This window comes from Sylvia atricapilla, chromosome 1, assembly GCF_009819655.1.
Source record: "Sylvia atricapilla isolate bSylAtr1 chromosome 1, bSylAtr1.pri, whole genome shotgun sequence".
NCBI classification, from domain to species: Eukaryota; Metazoa; Chordata; class Aves; order Passeriformes; family Sylviidae; genus Sylvia; species Sylvia atricapilla.
The window spans coordinates 141,087,846-141,100,725 of NC_089140.1; the positions used below are offsets into that span (position 1 = coordinate 141,087,846).

General features: G+C 44.2%; 2 protein-coding genes across 3 annotated transcripts in view; both read right to left on the reverse strand.

Annotated features, from left to right (window-relative positions):
* The window catches only part of ZHX1 (zinc fingers and homeoboxes 1), an 89,774-nt gene that overhangs the window by 46,009 nt on the left and 30,885 nt on the right, over positions 1-12,880 (reverse strand). The gene's annotated exons all lie outside the window — the stretch shown is intronic.
* C1H8orf76 (chromosome 1 C8orf76 homolog) lies at positions 1,669-10,833 on the reverse strand. 2 transcript variants are annotated; one of them, XM_066335630.1, is made up of 6 exons: positions 10,681-10,833; positions 9,953-10,048; positions 7,436-7,579; positions 6,125-6,576; positions 3,101-3,233; positions 1,669-1,958 (listed from the first exon to the last, which is right to left on the reverse strand). In XM_066335630.1, exons 1-6 carry the CDS (start codon positions 10,792-10,794, stop codon positions 1,782-1,784), a joined length of 1,116 nt encoding a protein of 371 aa, XP_066191727.1. In that variant the 5' UTR covers positions 10,795-10,833; the 3' UTR covers positions 1,669-1,781. The 2 variants fall into 2 exon arrangements, with proteins under 2 accessions (XP_066191727.1, XP_066191720.1); XM_066335623.1 differs by having other exon boundaries at positions 6,125-6,642.

Genomic DNA, 12,880 nt, shown 5'->3' on the forward strand with positions numbered 1-12,880 from the left:
GATGTGACCCAGCCATGGGCACTTGCAGCCCAGAAAGCCAAACCTGTCCTGGGCCGCATCTAAAGCCTGGTGGGCAGCAGGTGAGGGAGGGGATCCTGCCTCTCTGCTCTGCAGGTGAGACTCCACCTGCAGTGCTGCATCCAGCCCTGGGGTCCCAGCACAGGAAGGACATGGCCCTGTTGAAGCGAGTCCAGAGGAGGCCACAAAGATGTTCAGAGGGATGGAGCACCTCTGCTGTGAGGAAAGGCTGAGACAAGTGGTGCTCTGCAGCCTGGAAAAGGCTCTGGGGAGATCTCATTGGGGCTTTAAATAAAGGAGGATACAAGAGAGCTGGAGAGGGACTTTTTATAAGTGCCTGTAGTCACAGGGCAAGGGGGAATGGATTCAAACTTAAAAGAGGGCAGATTTAGATTAGGTATTAGGAAAAAATTCTTTGCTGTGAGAATGGCAAGACACTAGAACAGGATGCCCAGGGAGGTCTAGTGGAAGGTGTTTCTGCTTGTGGCAGTGGTGTTGGAACTAGATGATCTTTAATGTCTCTTCCAATCCAAACCATTCTGTGATTCGTGATAGGTTCCCTAATCAGTATCTTAAAGCTTTAAAAATCATCTAAATGTAGCAGGTACAATTCATATATAGTGAATCATCATTCAATTGTGAATTATTTAAGGTTTTGGCACTCTTCAGTACTCCAGAAAGAAAACACAGGAACACATGAAGAAAAGGGGCAGCAAAGTATGTCTAAGAGACTTCTAGTTTTAAATTACATCCATTATAGAGCACTTTTACAGAAAGCTACAGAAAAATTTTGTCTCACAGTTTAAGATAAGGGAAGAGCACACCATGTATGTCTAAAATGTAAACTATTTCAAGTGAAAGAAACTACAGGAGGATCTTTGCCCTCTTCTAGATGCCCAAAGCACACAGCACCAGTGCTTGAGAAAGCCAAGCAAAGTGTTGTCACTATCAGCTGAAAGCACAACAGAAGGAGCTGGATGAGGCAGAAACAATGCTGCCAGTTTTCACAGCAAAGATCTTCCTTGCAGGCTTTTACAAAGGATATGATCTGACTAAACACTCTTCAGTACATATAAACAACCTTGTCAGTTTTTCTCCTTCTCATCCAAGCACACTGAACACAAGACTATAGCTTGTTTGATGCCTGCAACAAACACTTGGCTTAAAAAAATCTCCTTGTTTTAAGTTAAATATTTATTACTTAGATTTCCTTCCTAAAAGATAGGGAATCATTGTTCTTGACAATTTCTCAGCATAAGTGTATTTGAGATTTCTAGCTATCCATCTCTGAACAGGAAATCACTACAATGTTAATCAAGAAATATTAAAGGAATTGCTTAAGAAAAGGGCTAATTCCATTGATCTAAATGCAACAACATTAAATTTGACACCAAGAAACTTTCAAATTGGACATCAGAAAGGAAGCTTCCATCCCATCATCATTGCAGGCCTCAAAAAAAATGACAGGCACTTCAAGCACAAATTGGTGAGGATTATGATGGAAAGCTACCTCTGAAAGCTGCAAGCTTGATTACACACAGTGTTCCTCGTAATTTTTAATCAACAAATCAGTGAACAAAGAAAAGGATGCAAGGTTAAGTGGTTAAATACAGGGATTTATATCTATTCTTAAAAGAAATACAGTAAGAATTCTTAAAAAATGTAATATAAACTTTATTGCAAGTATCATGCTATAAACATTTGGAGATACAAGAATAAATACAACAAAACATCTATGTTACTGAAGGTGGGAGATATATATCTCAATAAAATTGTCTGTCAAAGTGACATAAATCGTCTTGGAGATTACCGAACCATTTGATTTCAAATTCCATGGCTGAAGCAGTTACCAGTGATGACAATGCTGAAGGGCCTATGCATTTTACCTCACCCTGAAACTCCTCTTTTAGTTTTTCTGGTACAAGATCCTGCCCCATAGCCTGCAAAAAGAGTAAGAAAGAAGAGAATCAAGAAAATAGCTTGCAAAAAAAAAAAAAAAAACAAACCATCAAACGTGGCATTAATAACAGGTCTTTACAGGCAAAGCCCTTGTCACATGAACAACACACCATCCTGGAGAAATTTCCAAGCCATGATGAAGTTCCCTGCCTTGGCATTCTGCATTCAGGGAGAGCTGAGACCAAAGCTCAGCACTGCACAACCCCTCCAGCTTCTGGCTGCACTTGCACAGGGGAGTTTCATTGTGAATAGCAGCAGAAATCTCAATGCCAGCTCTGCATTCAGTGATCAACACTGAACTCTCCTGGGCATGTCCAAGCAAGGGAAGCAAGCTGTTTCTGCAGTAAGCCTGAAGCAAGGAGAGAAGTTTCTTTTCCCAACCCTGAGGTAGTGCTACTGTGTGCTACTGCCTGCTCATGGATGCCATCCCTCCTGTCTGCAGCCCAGCAGTGGCTTGGCTGTCACTAACTTAAAGCTGTAATGCTGACAGCAAAGTTAGAATCTTCCTGGCTTCATTTTGATCCTTATGATAAAGGAAGCTCTTTAAATAGCACTAAAAAAATTTAATCTCTATGAAGAGATTAAATGCAATACTGCTCTCCTCTGTTTTTTTTGGTTGTTTTTTTTTTTTTTTTTAAACTAGAACCCAGTACATTAAATAGAACAAAGAAATGCAAAAGCAAGTCTCTGACTTTCTCTGGAAATATTTAATACTTTACATGCAAGTGTTTAATATTGTTGTGGTCATCAAAGTAATCTTCACTTCCACTTCAAACTAGTGATTCGCTTTGGGGCATCTAAAACTCCTGAGATAAAATGTGCATCCCAGGAAACACACAGTGCTGATGCATCTGCAAATACAAGTCCAATGAGAAACTTAACAACGCTGCACATTCCTGAAAGCAGGAAAAAATTCCTTAGCAGGTCAGAGATCCACCTGTGTGACGCAGGCCAGGGCTCTACAGGCACCCAGCAGTTCCAGATAACACCTGCCAGCAGCCCGGCCCAGCTAATTTCCCGTGCTTCCTGGCACACTTAATTAGCACAGGGGAGTGTCATGCTTTCAGGACAACCAGTCTGCAGAGAGAATTGAGACCCTGCACACAATGAAACATCCTCTTACTTTGGTCATCAACAGCAAGGAATCTTCATTGAAACCAAGTAGAGCCACTTTATCATCAATTTCTTTTTGACCTTTTCTGTTATTCTCTAGCACAAAGGACAACTGTTGTGACTGGGTAAGTTGAAGTAAAAGCCTGGAATGAGAAAGGCAGTTAAAAATTGGCACAGCTGGATAAAGAGTAAGTCAGCAGTCCTAAAAACAACCAAAATGTTTAATACTTTACTTAAAAATTTTATTATATGAATACTTTAAAACAGCTCTTCCTCCTGACTTTTGCCTACTGCAAAGAAGTCAATACATGTGTATCAATCTACCATGGATATTATGTATCTGTGGTATAGAACTACTGAGAAGCATTTTTGAAAAACAGTATGTCAATAGCTCTGGTTGCTCTATGCAAACATTTTTGTCTGCATATATTCATCACACCATTCAAAAGTGAGGCTTGGACCTGTGGGTCATCAGGTGTACCATGTCCTCACTATGGCCTAACAAAACAGCAGCACATTTTTGCCTATGGAAAGGCTACAAATGTGAGGCTTTGATCAAATATCAAGCATCCTCCCCACACAGGCCAGCTCTGGATTATTTTCTAATAGCATTCACCAGTTTTATGTTCCAGGCAGTGCCCAAGAAGTCACACCCATGAACTGGTGAAGGTTACACACTCTGCTCAGGACAGAGGCTGATGTCACACACAGCGCCAGCACCAACTGCTCAACCAGGAAGAACAGTAGCAGTTTCCAGAGTCCTCCTCATACAAGTACTGTAAAACAGGCTGGCAAAAGAAATATCCAGGTATCTATCCATTTGTCTCAAATCCACTAGGATAGATTAACAGTATTACGCTTATTTTACACTTCTAGGAACATAGAAACATTGCAAAATCTCCTGTGAACTCACTGAAATTCACAATGGGCATTACTGCAGAGATAAATATCAATTTTAGAGAATTTATAAGAGTCTAGAGAAGGGCCCCAAAGGTGTCCAAAGGCCTGGGAGCCCTCCCATTTGGGAAAAGGCTGAGAGAACTGGGTATGCCCAGACTCGAGAAAAGAAGGCTTAGGGGAGACCTCCTCACCACGTTTCAGTATTTAAAGGGCAACTACAAAGAAGATGGAGACTCCCTTTACACGGGGAATCACTTGGAAAAGATGAAGGACAATAGGTATAATGTTAATCCTGAGGACATTCCAACTGGACACAAGAGGAAAGTATTTTACAATGAGATCAGTCATTGGAATGATCTCCTCAAGAAAAGTTGTGGATCTCCCAGTGTTGGATATTTCTAGGATTTGGCTAGACTGGGTACTGGGCCATCTTGCCTAGATCATGTTTTTGCCAAGAAAGGATGATCCTTGAGGTCCCTTCCAATCTGGGACTCTGTCCTTCTACAATATTTAACCAAGGAACCATTAATAGTCTTGTTACTGAAAATGTGTTTCATTCAAGCTTTATGCAAAAAGAAAAATGACAAACTTTTTTATCCCATTTACTGAAGTTAAGTGAAGCTGGTGTTATAATAATGGTGTGCATTTTTAAGAAAAAGACTCAAGATCTGAGATGAAAACTTTCATTTGAACACTATAAAAATTTACAAATCTGAAATTCTCAGTTAAAACTTCACTGAATTTACAGATGGTTTTTTGGTTCCAAGTAAAAATGGGAAGTATTTTTAATTTACAATGTATTTTTGTTTCAAAATTTGCATCAACATAGTATAAAAAAGAATGAAATTTCAATGAAAATTAAAGAAAAAGTACTCCAACTTTTTCCAAAGCTATGAGAGTCAATTATTCATGATGAATTAACAGAAATGTTTATTTCCTACAAAAAGCAATACTAATATCCCTTTTCCAGGTGCAATTTATCCTGCACATATATTTATACAATACCTACATCCCACTTAAAATCCAACAGACCTGAAATATTAGACAACCTGCATAAGCCTTGGGCAGGGGAGAAGTTTCTGCTGGACAAGGGTATCTGCAAATATAAACCACAGTAACACTCTGTGAAACTGCAGCCAAGCAAGGAAATGCCACCAGTTACAGCTGTTTCAGTTCTGAACGATACACACTGAAACAAGCAACACAAATTATTCATATAAATGTACCTTCAATATTCAATATCACTACTGAATCAATGAACTTATTTTGAGTAGCAATTAAAGTCTTCATCTCTTACTCTGAGTACAGTTAAAAGCTACTATTTGGGCCTTTTTTATTTCTTAAATCTTGCCCCAGTAAGGCAGTTACAAAGTGTTCTCTTTATCTCTCATTTCTGGACATTCATAAGATGTCTTTAAAAACACTCAATGATACATCACTGAGAGGCAAAAGGGGGAAAAAACCATCCAAGATTATTTTAACAAAACCAGTTCCTAATTATCTCTTTGAAAGATTATGTTTTGGGGATTTTTGCTGTATGCAAGAGTTTTAGGAAGAGGGAAAAGAAAAGGAAAGAACATTTTAATGCAGCCCTGTCAATCAGTTGTCACGGAGTTCATTTTCCAGCCTCATCCATTATGCAGATTGGGGTATTATTATAAAATACATTTTCACTCAAGCATGAGGCTTCAAGCAAATAAGACAGGTGGCACTCACAGAAGGAAGACTGGCTATGCCTTCCCTTTGGGACACTTCTGCTACTGCATCTTTAATACCAGACCAGGGAACAGCAATGGTCTAGCAGGAGCACTTATTGTAGAACAGACCCTTTTGTATATAATTACTTGAAAATATTCACATTATAAGCTCATTAAAACACTCTTTACTTCTCAACTGTGCGTGACACTGGTTTACTCTTTCCACTCAGATTCAGATTCTTCACAGCCACTACACTAAGCAGATTTTGCTTTTTAGATCTGAAGCAACAGTAGGGTGCTTCTAAGTTAGTGTTGCTAACTCTGAAACAAACATTGAAAGTGAAAATGCAAACTGAAAACAACAACTGATAAAAACATGCTTTACATTGTTCTCGACTGAGAGAACTTAACATTATTGTAAGAATACATAGAGTTACCTTGCTCTAATAAATGAGGCACATGCTTTTATCCCAACTCTCTTTAACATGTTCTGCTTCCAGGACTTGTAGTCTGCACATTTCTCTTTGTCCATCTGTTCCAGTTCTCCTGAAGTGCAGAGGAATTCTTTCACCACTTGGCTGCTGGGACAAGTCACTGCATTCTCTCCCTTTGTTTCTGCAGCAAGCCTGAAGCAAGGGTCTTCTTTCTGGCCATGTGATCTGTGAGGCTGCAAATTAATCTCTCCGCCAGTTGATGTTTTGAAATTTCTGTTACTTACACAAACCTCTTCAGACTGATTTCGATTTGCTTCTGGAATGACCAATGGAGACAAATTCTGTAAAAGGCTCATATAAGCTTCAGCAAGTAACTTCCAGAACCAGGGATTGAAAGGATGTAAGCAGATCAGTTGCTGCAGACACATTATCTTTTTTTCTACATTTTCCAGACCCTGGTAAATGGAAAACTGCAGGTTGAGAACTGTTGTTAAGTGATCTGTGTTAGTGGCACTGTTTCTCTAGAAACAAAAGATAAAAGATTAAAACCAGGAGTAGAACAGAATCATCCTTCAGAGCCTAAGAAAATGTCTCCCTAAATAATGACATACAAATACCACAAGGTAATTTTTAAACTGTACAAAATGGTGCTCTTACTTTAAAATTATACAATGGGATACAGATCTTGCACAATCAAGCTGACAGCATTCCCTCTAGCTGCCTTGTCCCAGTCTGAGAGGCAAGTGGGTCCTAAATGCTGTGATTTGTTTATTTGCCTTCAGAGTGTTCTACAGCTGCCTTTCTTTGCAGCATAAATATCTTTTATATAAAATAAAAAGCATCAATAATATTCTAGCAGACTTCAGAGCCTCTGGACTTTTTCCTTTATGGGAAAAAACTCAATTTGTGGCTAGATGCTCTTCTTGGTGGCAGTTTGGCAGCAAGTATATGGAAATAAAAGGGAGTTTTGAACTGTCACTTGTATAGTGGAAAGATTTAAGCACTCATTTATTCCCTTTCTTATAATTCCTATTACATTGCATTAATTCTGCCTGGCAGAGCATGATATTTAGTCCCTTCCAGGACTACCAGTTTCCCTGCACAGGGAGCTCATTGTGGTACAGGGTGTTCCAGTTTCTAAAGAGTGATTATATCTACAGTGACAGCTACCCTCTGTTTACCAAATACTCTGAGCACTGAACATCCTGAAGGATTATACACATGAAAATTATTTTTCCAGAAAATGGTCCGTATAAAAGAACTACTGGCAATGTTTTCATGTTCAAGGCCTAAAAGAAAGACTGCATTATTTACCATTTTTTCTGCAATATCCAGAGCCTCCTTGTGCCTTCCTAGGCGAGACAAACACCGAGCCTGGCTCTCCTGGACGTCCCGCCTCATTGCAATGTTGCTGGCAGGTAAGAGTAGCAGGCACTCCGAATATTCACACAGGGCTTTCTAGGAGTGTCAACAGGAAGAAAAGCCAACAAAACAGGGAGAGATTTGCATTTAAAAGCAAGCCTGACAGCACATTTTCTTCACACTACAGTCACAAAGGGGATTCAGAACCTGAAGTCCACATTTGCATTTCTCCAGACTCAGCTACTACCTGTGTGAGCCCCAGTACCACACAGCCAAGTCTGGATGGTGATGAGCAGCCTCAATTCTAACTCATGTTTAGGGCCAAGCAGGAGTCATCACACACCTCTCTCTCACCATGCTTAATCCAGAAGGGACCACTTCCTGACCTGGGTAATATGTGACACAAGGCATCTTTCCCTGCAGCCCAGTGACCTGAGTGCTCATCCTAAATCTGTGGGACCTTGTTTCAAAACCATGACATTCTCCGTGGGAAGGTTTGAATCTCAAATAAACAGTAAGTCAGAGAACACCACAAGGAAGGTGAATCTCCATTGTTCCTGTAGGCTGGTTTTAATGTACTTGAAACATAAATAAATATTAATTGGGCTAAGGAAAAAGGCAAGAATGAGCAATACTTCTGCAGCTTAATGCTCAGGGCACTCACCAGGACTCCAATTAACATTTAAATACATTAAATGAAGTATTCAGTGAAGCTAAGTCTGGAATCTTGATTTCTCTCCCTTTGTGCAAGTGCTCACAGAGAAGACTAAAGAGCAGTGCTCATTCTCCCATCTCTCAAAATAGTATTTAATTATTCCTTGCAAACTTTAATGCTTCTAACAGAAAGAGCTTCTAGAAGACATACCCTAAATACTTTCTAGCAAAACAGCTGAAATATTTTTCTTTCCTGATGCTGAACTCACATTCATTCTTAAGCAAAAGATAGAGCTCCCCTCTGCCCAGTGCACACAGCAGTCACTGGTGAAAATGGATCAGAGGACAACCCTGTTTGCCTTGTTATGTGATAAAGGGATATAACCTGGCAATGTTCAGGCATTATGAATTCCAAGCAGATTCTACAGTCATCTATATCCTGAGAATGGGCATAGCTTATTTCACTGTTGCCCTTGACATTTCCTATCAAGTGGCCTATCCTGAAGTAAAAAAAAATGACAATGAAAGAAGTGATTACTACCCCTGTTTACATATTTCCATCCCCCTTTCTGAGGTCATTGCTTCCAAATCAGTAATTTTATGTGCAGTCAAGCTCTGTTTCTTGTTCCACCAGTGATCTAGGTTAGCAATAAAACTGAAAACATTTCTAACATGAATCACTGCAATGGAAAAGAAATAGGAAGCAATGATCTGTTTTATTTAGAAGATCTGAGGAGGTGTTTTTTTTCTCCTGATTGGGAACCAAAGCAAGGACGACTTTGGTTTTCCTGGGGGTCAGCAACTAGGTCTGACCACAGCCTGAGGCAGCTCTGCCATCAGCACCCTTTTATGAATCCCTTCAGGGCATCTCAGCTGAGACTAGAAAATATCTGTCAGGTATACACAGGGTTGCAGTGATGCTGAAATAACATTAGGATCAGTGACAACTGAGGTACAAAAAGATCTACAAATCCAATGGGCAAGGCAAAAGGAGTAGAGTCAGAAGTCAGCTGGAGGGCTTTGGCATCAGGGAGCCTGTTATGCGAACCATAGGCTGAAAAAAGAAGCGACACCTGAAACAAGGCCTGGAGATGTTGATTTCAACAAGGAAACGAGGTAACGAAAGACTACATCCTGCAACTAGGACTGCAAAAAGCAGGAGAGCATCGCTGATGAGGAATGCGGCTCAGGACCTACACAGTGAGGAGAGGGCTGGGACCACCGTGTCTGGGCAGAGCAGACAGACACGGGCAACATTCACACACGGCCAAGGTACAACCGGCCTCCCGGAGCGAGCGGAGGCGGCAGAGACCAGGCACAAGTCATGCAGAGGCAACTCCGCGACCGGCAGGAGCCTGACGGCCGCCGCAGCTTTCATCTGACAGCGGGGGGAGCTCTGAGAAAGGTGACCCGCAGCCATGTGGTGCCAGCGGTGTGACAGCCTTTGTGCGACACGGCATCATCCCCGGGCGCTGACAGACCCTGAGCAGGCTTCCGCGGCCACAGCCCCGCTCTGCCCACGGCTGAACGGCCGCGAACGCCCGCCTGCCGGGGATCAGTTCCGGGGCAGCGCCGCGGTCCTGCCCGCTTCGCTCCAGGCTGACTCCCGGATGGATCGTGGATCTGCTCCCGGCCCTGCGCAGCCCGGCCCTGCCCGGGGCTCAGCACCAACCAGGAGCGCGATTAACCGCGGCACGGCCCCCACCCGCGGGTCCATAGTGTACCTTCACCCTGGCGCAGCACATCGGGGCCCGCAGGACCGCCCCAGTGTGTGTCCCCACAGCTCCCCGGCCCGTGCGAGCGCCCTGGAAATACCTCGAAGTCCCGCTGCCGGAACGCCCAGTCCGCCCGGAACTTGCTGCTCGTGATCCCGCCGGCGCCTTCCCCGCCGTCAGCCGCGCTGTGGAACCACTGTGGGCGCAAAGAGCACACACGGAGTGTCACGGGCCGCGGAACCTCCGCGGGCACACACAGCACACACAGAGCACACAGAACACACAGAGAGCACACACAGAGCACACAGAGTACACAGAGCCCACACACAGGCCACACAGAGCACACCCAGAGCACACAGAACACACAGAGAGCACACACAGAGCACACAGAACACACCCAGAGCACACAGAGCACACCCAGAGCACACCCAGAGCACACAGAGCACACACAGCCGTCACGGGCCGCGGACCCTCCGCGGGCACACAGCACAGCCAGAGAGCACACAGAGTACACAGAGCCCACACACAGGCCACACAGAGCACACCCAGAGCACACAGAACACACAGAGAGCACACCCAGAGCACACAGAACACACAGAGAGCACACCCAGAGCACACAGAACACACAGAGAGCACACACAGAGCACACAGAACACACAGAGAGCACACAGAGCACACCCAGAGCACACAGAGAGCACACAGAGCACACAGAGAGCACACAGAGCACACACAGCCGTCACGGGCCGCGGACCCTCCGCGGGCACACAGCACAGCCAGAGCACGCCCAGAGCACACACAGAGCCGTCGCGGCCCGCCCCGGCTCCTCACGCCGGGTTCGCAGTGCCTGGCGCCGCACGGAGCCCCGTCCCCGCCGCCCTCCCGCCGCTCCCGGCTCGGCGCGAACAGGGAATCCGCGAACTCCGGGCCCAGCGCCGGCTCCATCGCCGCCGCTCCCGCCGGCCCCGCTCCCGCCGGGGGAGGAGTTCGTCACCGCTCACCGAAAGGGAAGTGCTTCCAGTAACGAGCTGGAGTCCCGAGCCTTGATAAATTAACTGCGTAATTGAGGAGGTGCTCTGTTAGCATCTTGTCCCGGTGACTGTGTATACTGTGAGTGGGAATGTGTTTTGGTAACTATTTCATTTGTTTTCAGTTTTGTCTCAAAGCAGATGTGTAACCTGCTCTAGGTGACCCTAGATGGTGGTGGGACTAGATGATCTCCAGAGATCCCTTCCAAGCCTAAAAATTTAGTGATTCTGTGAAATTTCAGACTTTCCACGACAGGCTTTTCCAGAGCACGACACTGCTATGGGAAACGGGAACACAACAAAGTGAAGACTGGTCCTAGACCTCCTTCAGGATGTCAAGACTCAGGCACTGGGCAGCTCACTGAGAGCTCTACGTGCCCCGGCTGCCTGCCCTGCCTAGTGGCGCTGCTGTGCACAGTGTTTTGAGGGTACTGCTGTGCTGTTTCCTCTCTCCAGTCCGTCCATCCAGTAAGGTCCATTTTGCCCCTTCTAATCACCACTCAGGTTTGGAGAAGGTGAGCTGACAAGTCCCCCTTGTACTTCCTTTGCCTGCAAAACGGACTAATGAACTTGTCTATACCAGAACACCTTTTGAAGCCGAAGCACTGCTTGTGTACATGATTTTAAAGGTTTCCTTCTAGTAGGCATGTAAAACGTGGTTTGCTTTCGTTAGTTTTTTTTGGGTTTTTTTTTCCTTCTTCTTTTTGTGTGCTTAAAATACTCTTCCATACCACGGATGTAGCATGACCTGGCATAAATGCCAGGGTAGAAACTCAACTTTGGTAGTTGGATTTGATCAGAAAAATAAAAGCAGATTGATGTTTCTTTTGCTTGTAAACTTGCTGTTTGGCAAACAAGCCCTCCAGCACAGAGGAAACTGTTCAGCAATTAAGTCTTGAGAGAACCAGGAGTTTGCTTGACAAGTCAGCTTCAGTCTTTCTGTTAAAAGTATCAAGGTAGGTGAGGACAATCACTTGTATATGCACATCGAAACCATCTGGCTTCCTCCTGCCTGCACACCAGGGTAGGCAAAGCACACGGGGGTCAGACTGTGGAAGTTGGCACAAGTATCTGAACAGTTTCAGCACCTGTAGTGCTCCTCACATACAGTGGACACACATATTCCGTTTCCCCCTACTCCAGGACTGCAGGTCACACTGCAACACATTGGTCTGAGGCACAAAAATCCAGAAAGACAAATAAGCACAAACCAAAAAGAAAACTCAAAAAAAAAGAAATCTGAGTAATCAAAGTCAAATGTGGCCACAGCTCAAAGGAAAACACAAAGAGCAAGGCATCCCCAGGGGCAAATCCCACAGCAGCTGGTTGGCTGCCAGCTTTGGATTGCAGAACCCTCCAGGGCTGGGGGTTTTGACCATTGATTCTTCTGAAGATACCAACGTGGTCTACAAAAGGCTCTGTGTTGCAATGCAGAGAATGCCTTTGTCTGGTAAATCAGTGATAGGAGAGCCATGATTCCCAGAGTGCCACACAGGGGGCCTAGTAGCTGACTGGTTTCAGTTGTAAGTCATGGACAAAATCTTGCCTCTCTTCATTTCTTCTTTGCCTGTCTCTCCCCTGATCCTACCTCGCCTCAAGACATTTAAAAAGCTCCTCATATATTAGCTACAGAAATGAAAAAAAATGCAACTTTAAGACATCCCTCTGCCTTGTCAGCACTGGAGGTTTGCTCAGTTTCTCCCCTAAGATCCAAGTCATCAGTGTAGCTGCCAGAAAAAAATTTCTCATTGTACCTAAGTAAAGCTGTTTGCCCAAGTTTGCATGGCATGGTTTGCCTTGATGCTGTTAGCCTTGGCTTCACAGAGGAGAAAACATCATCCCTGGAAGAGGCAGCTTTGAGGGGGCTCAGATACATGAGCCCTACAAGAGCCTGTGCTGCTGCATCTGCTCTGTGTAGGCAGCTTCAGGGATAAAAAGAAGCTATAGATGAATCTCTCCCTAAAGGCAGCCAAGGTCTTACTCCACTGCCAGCCACCAGCTCG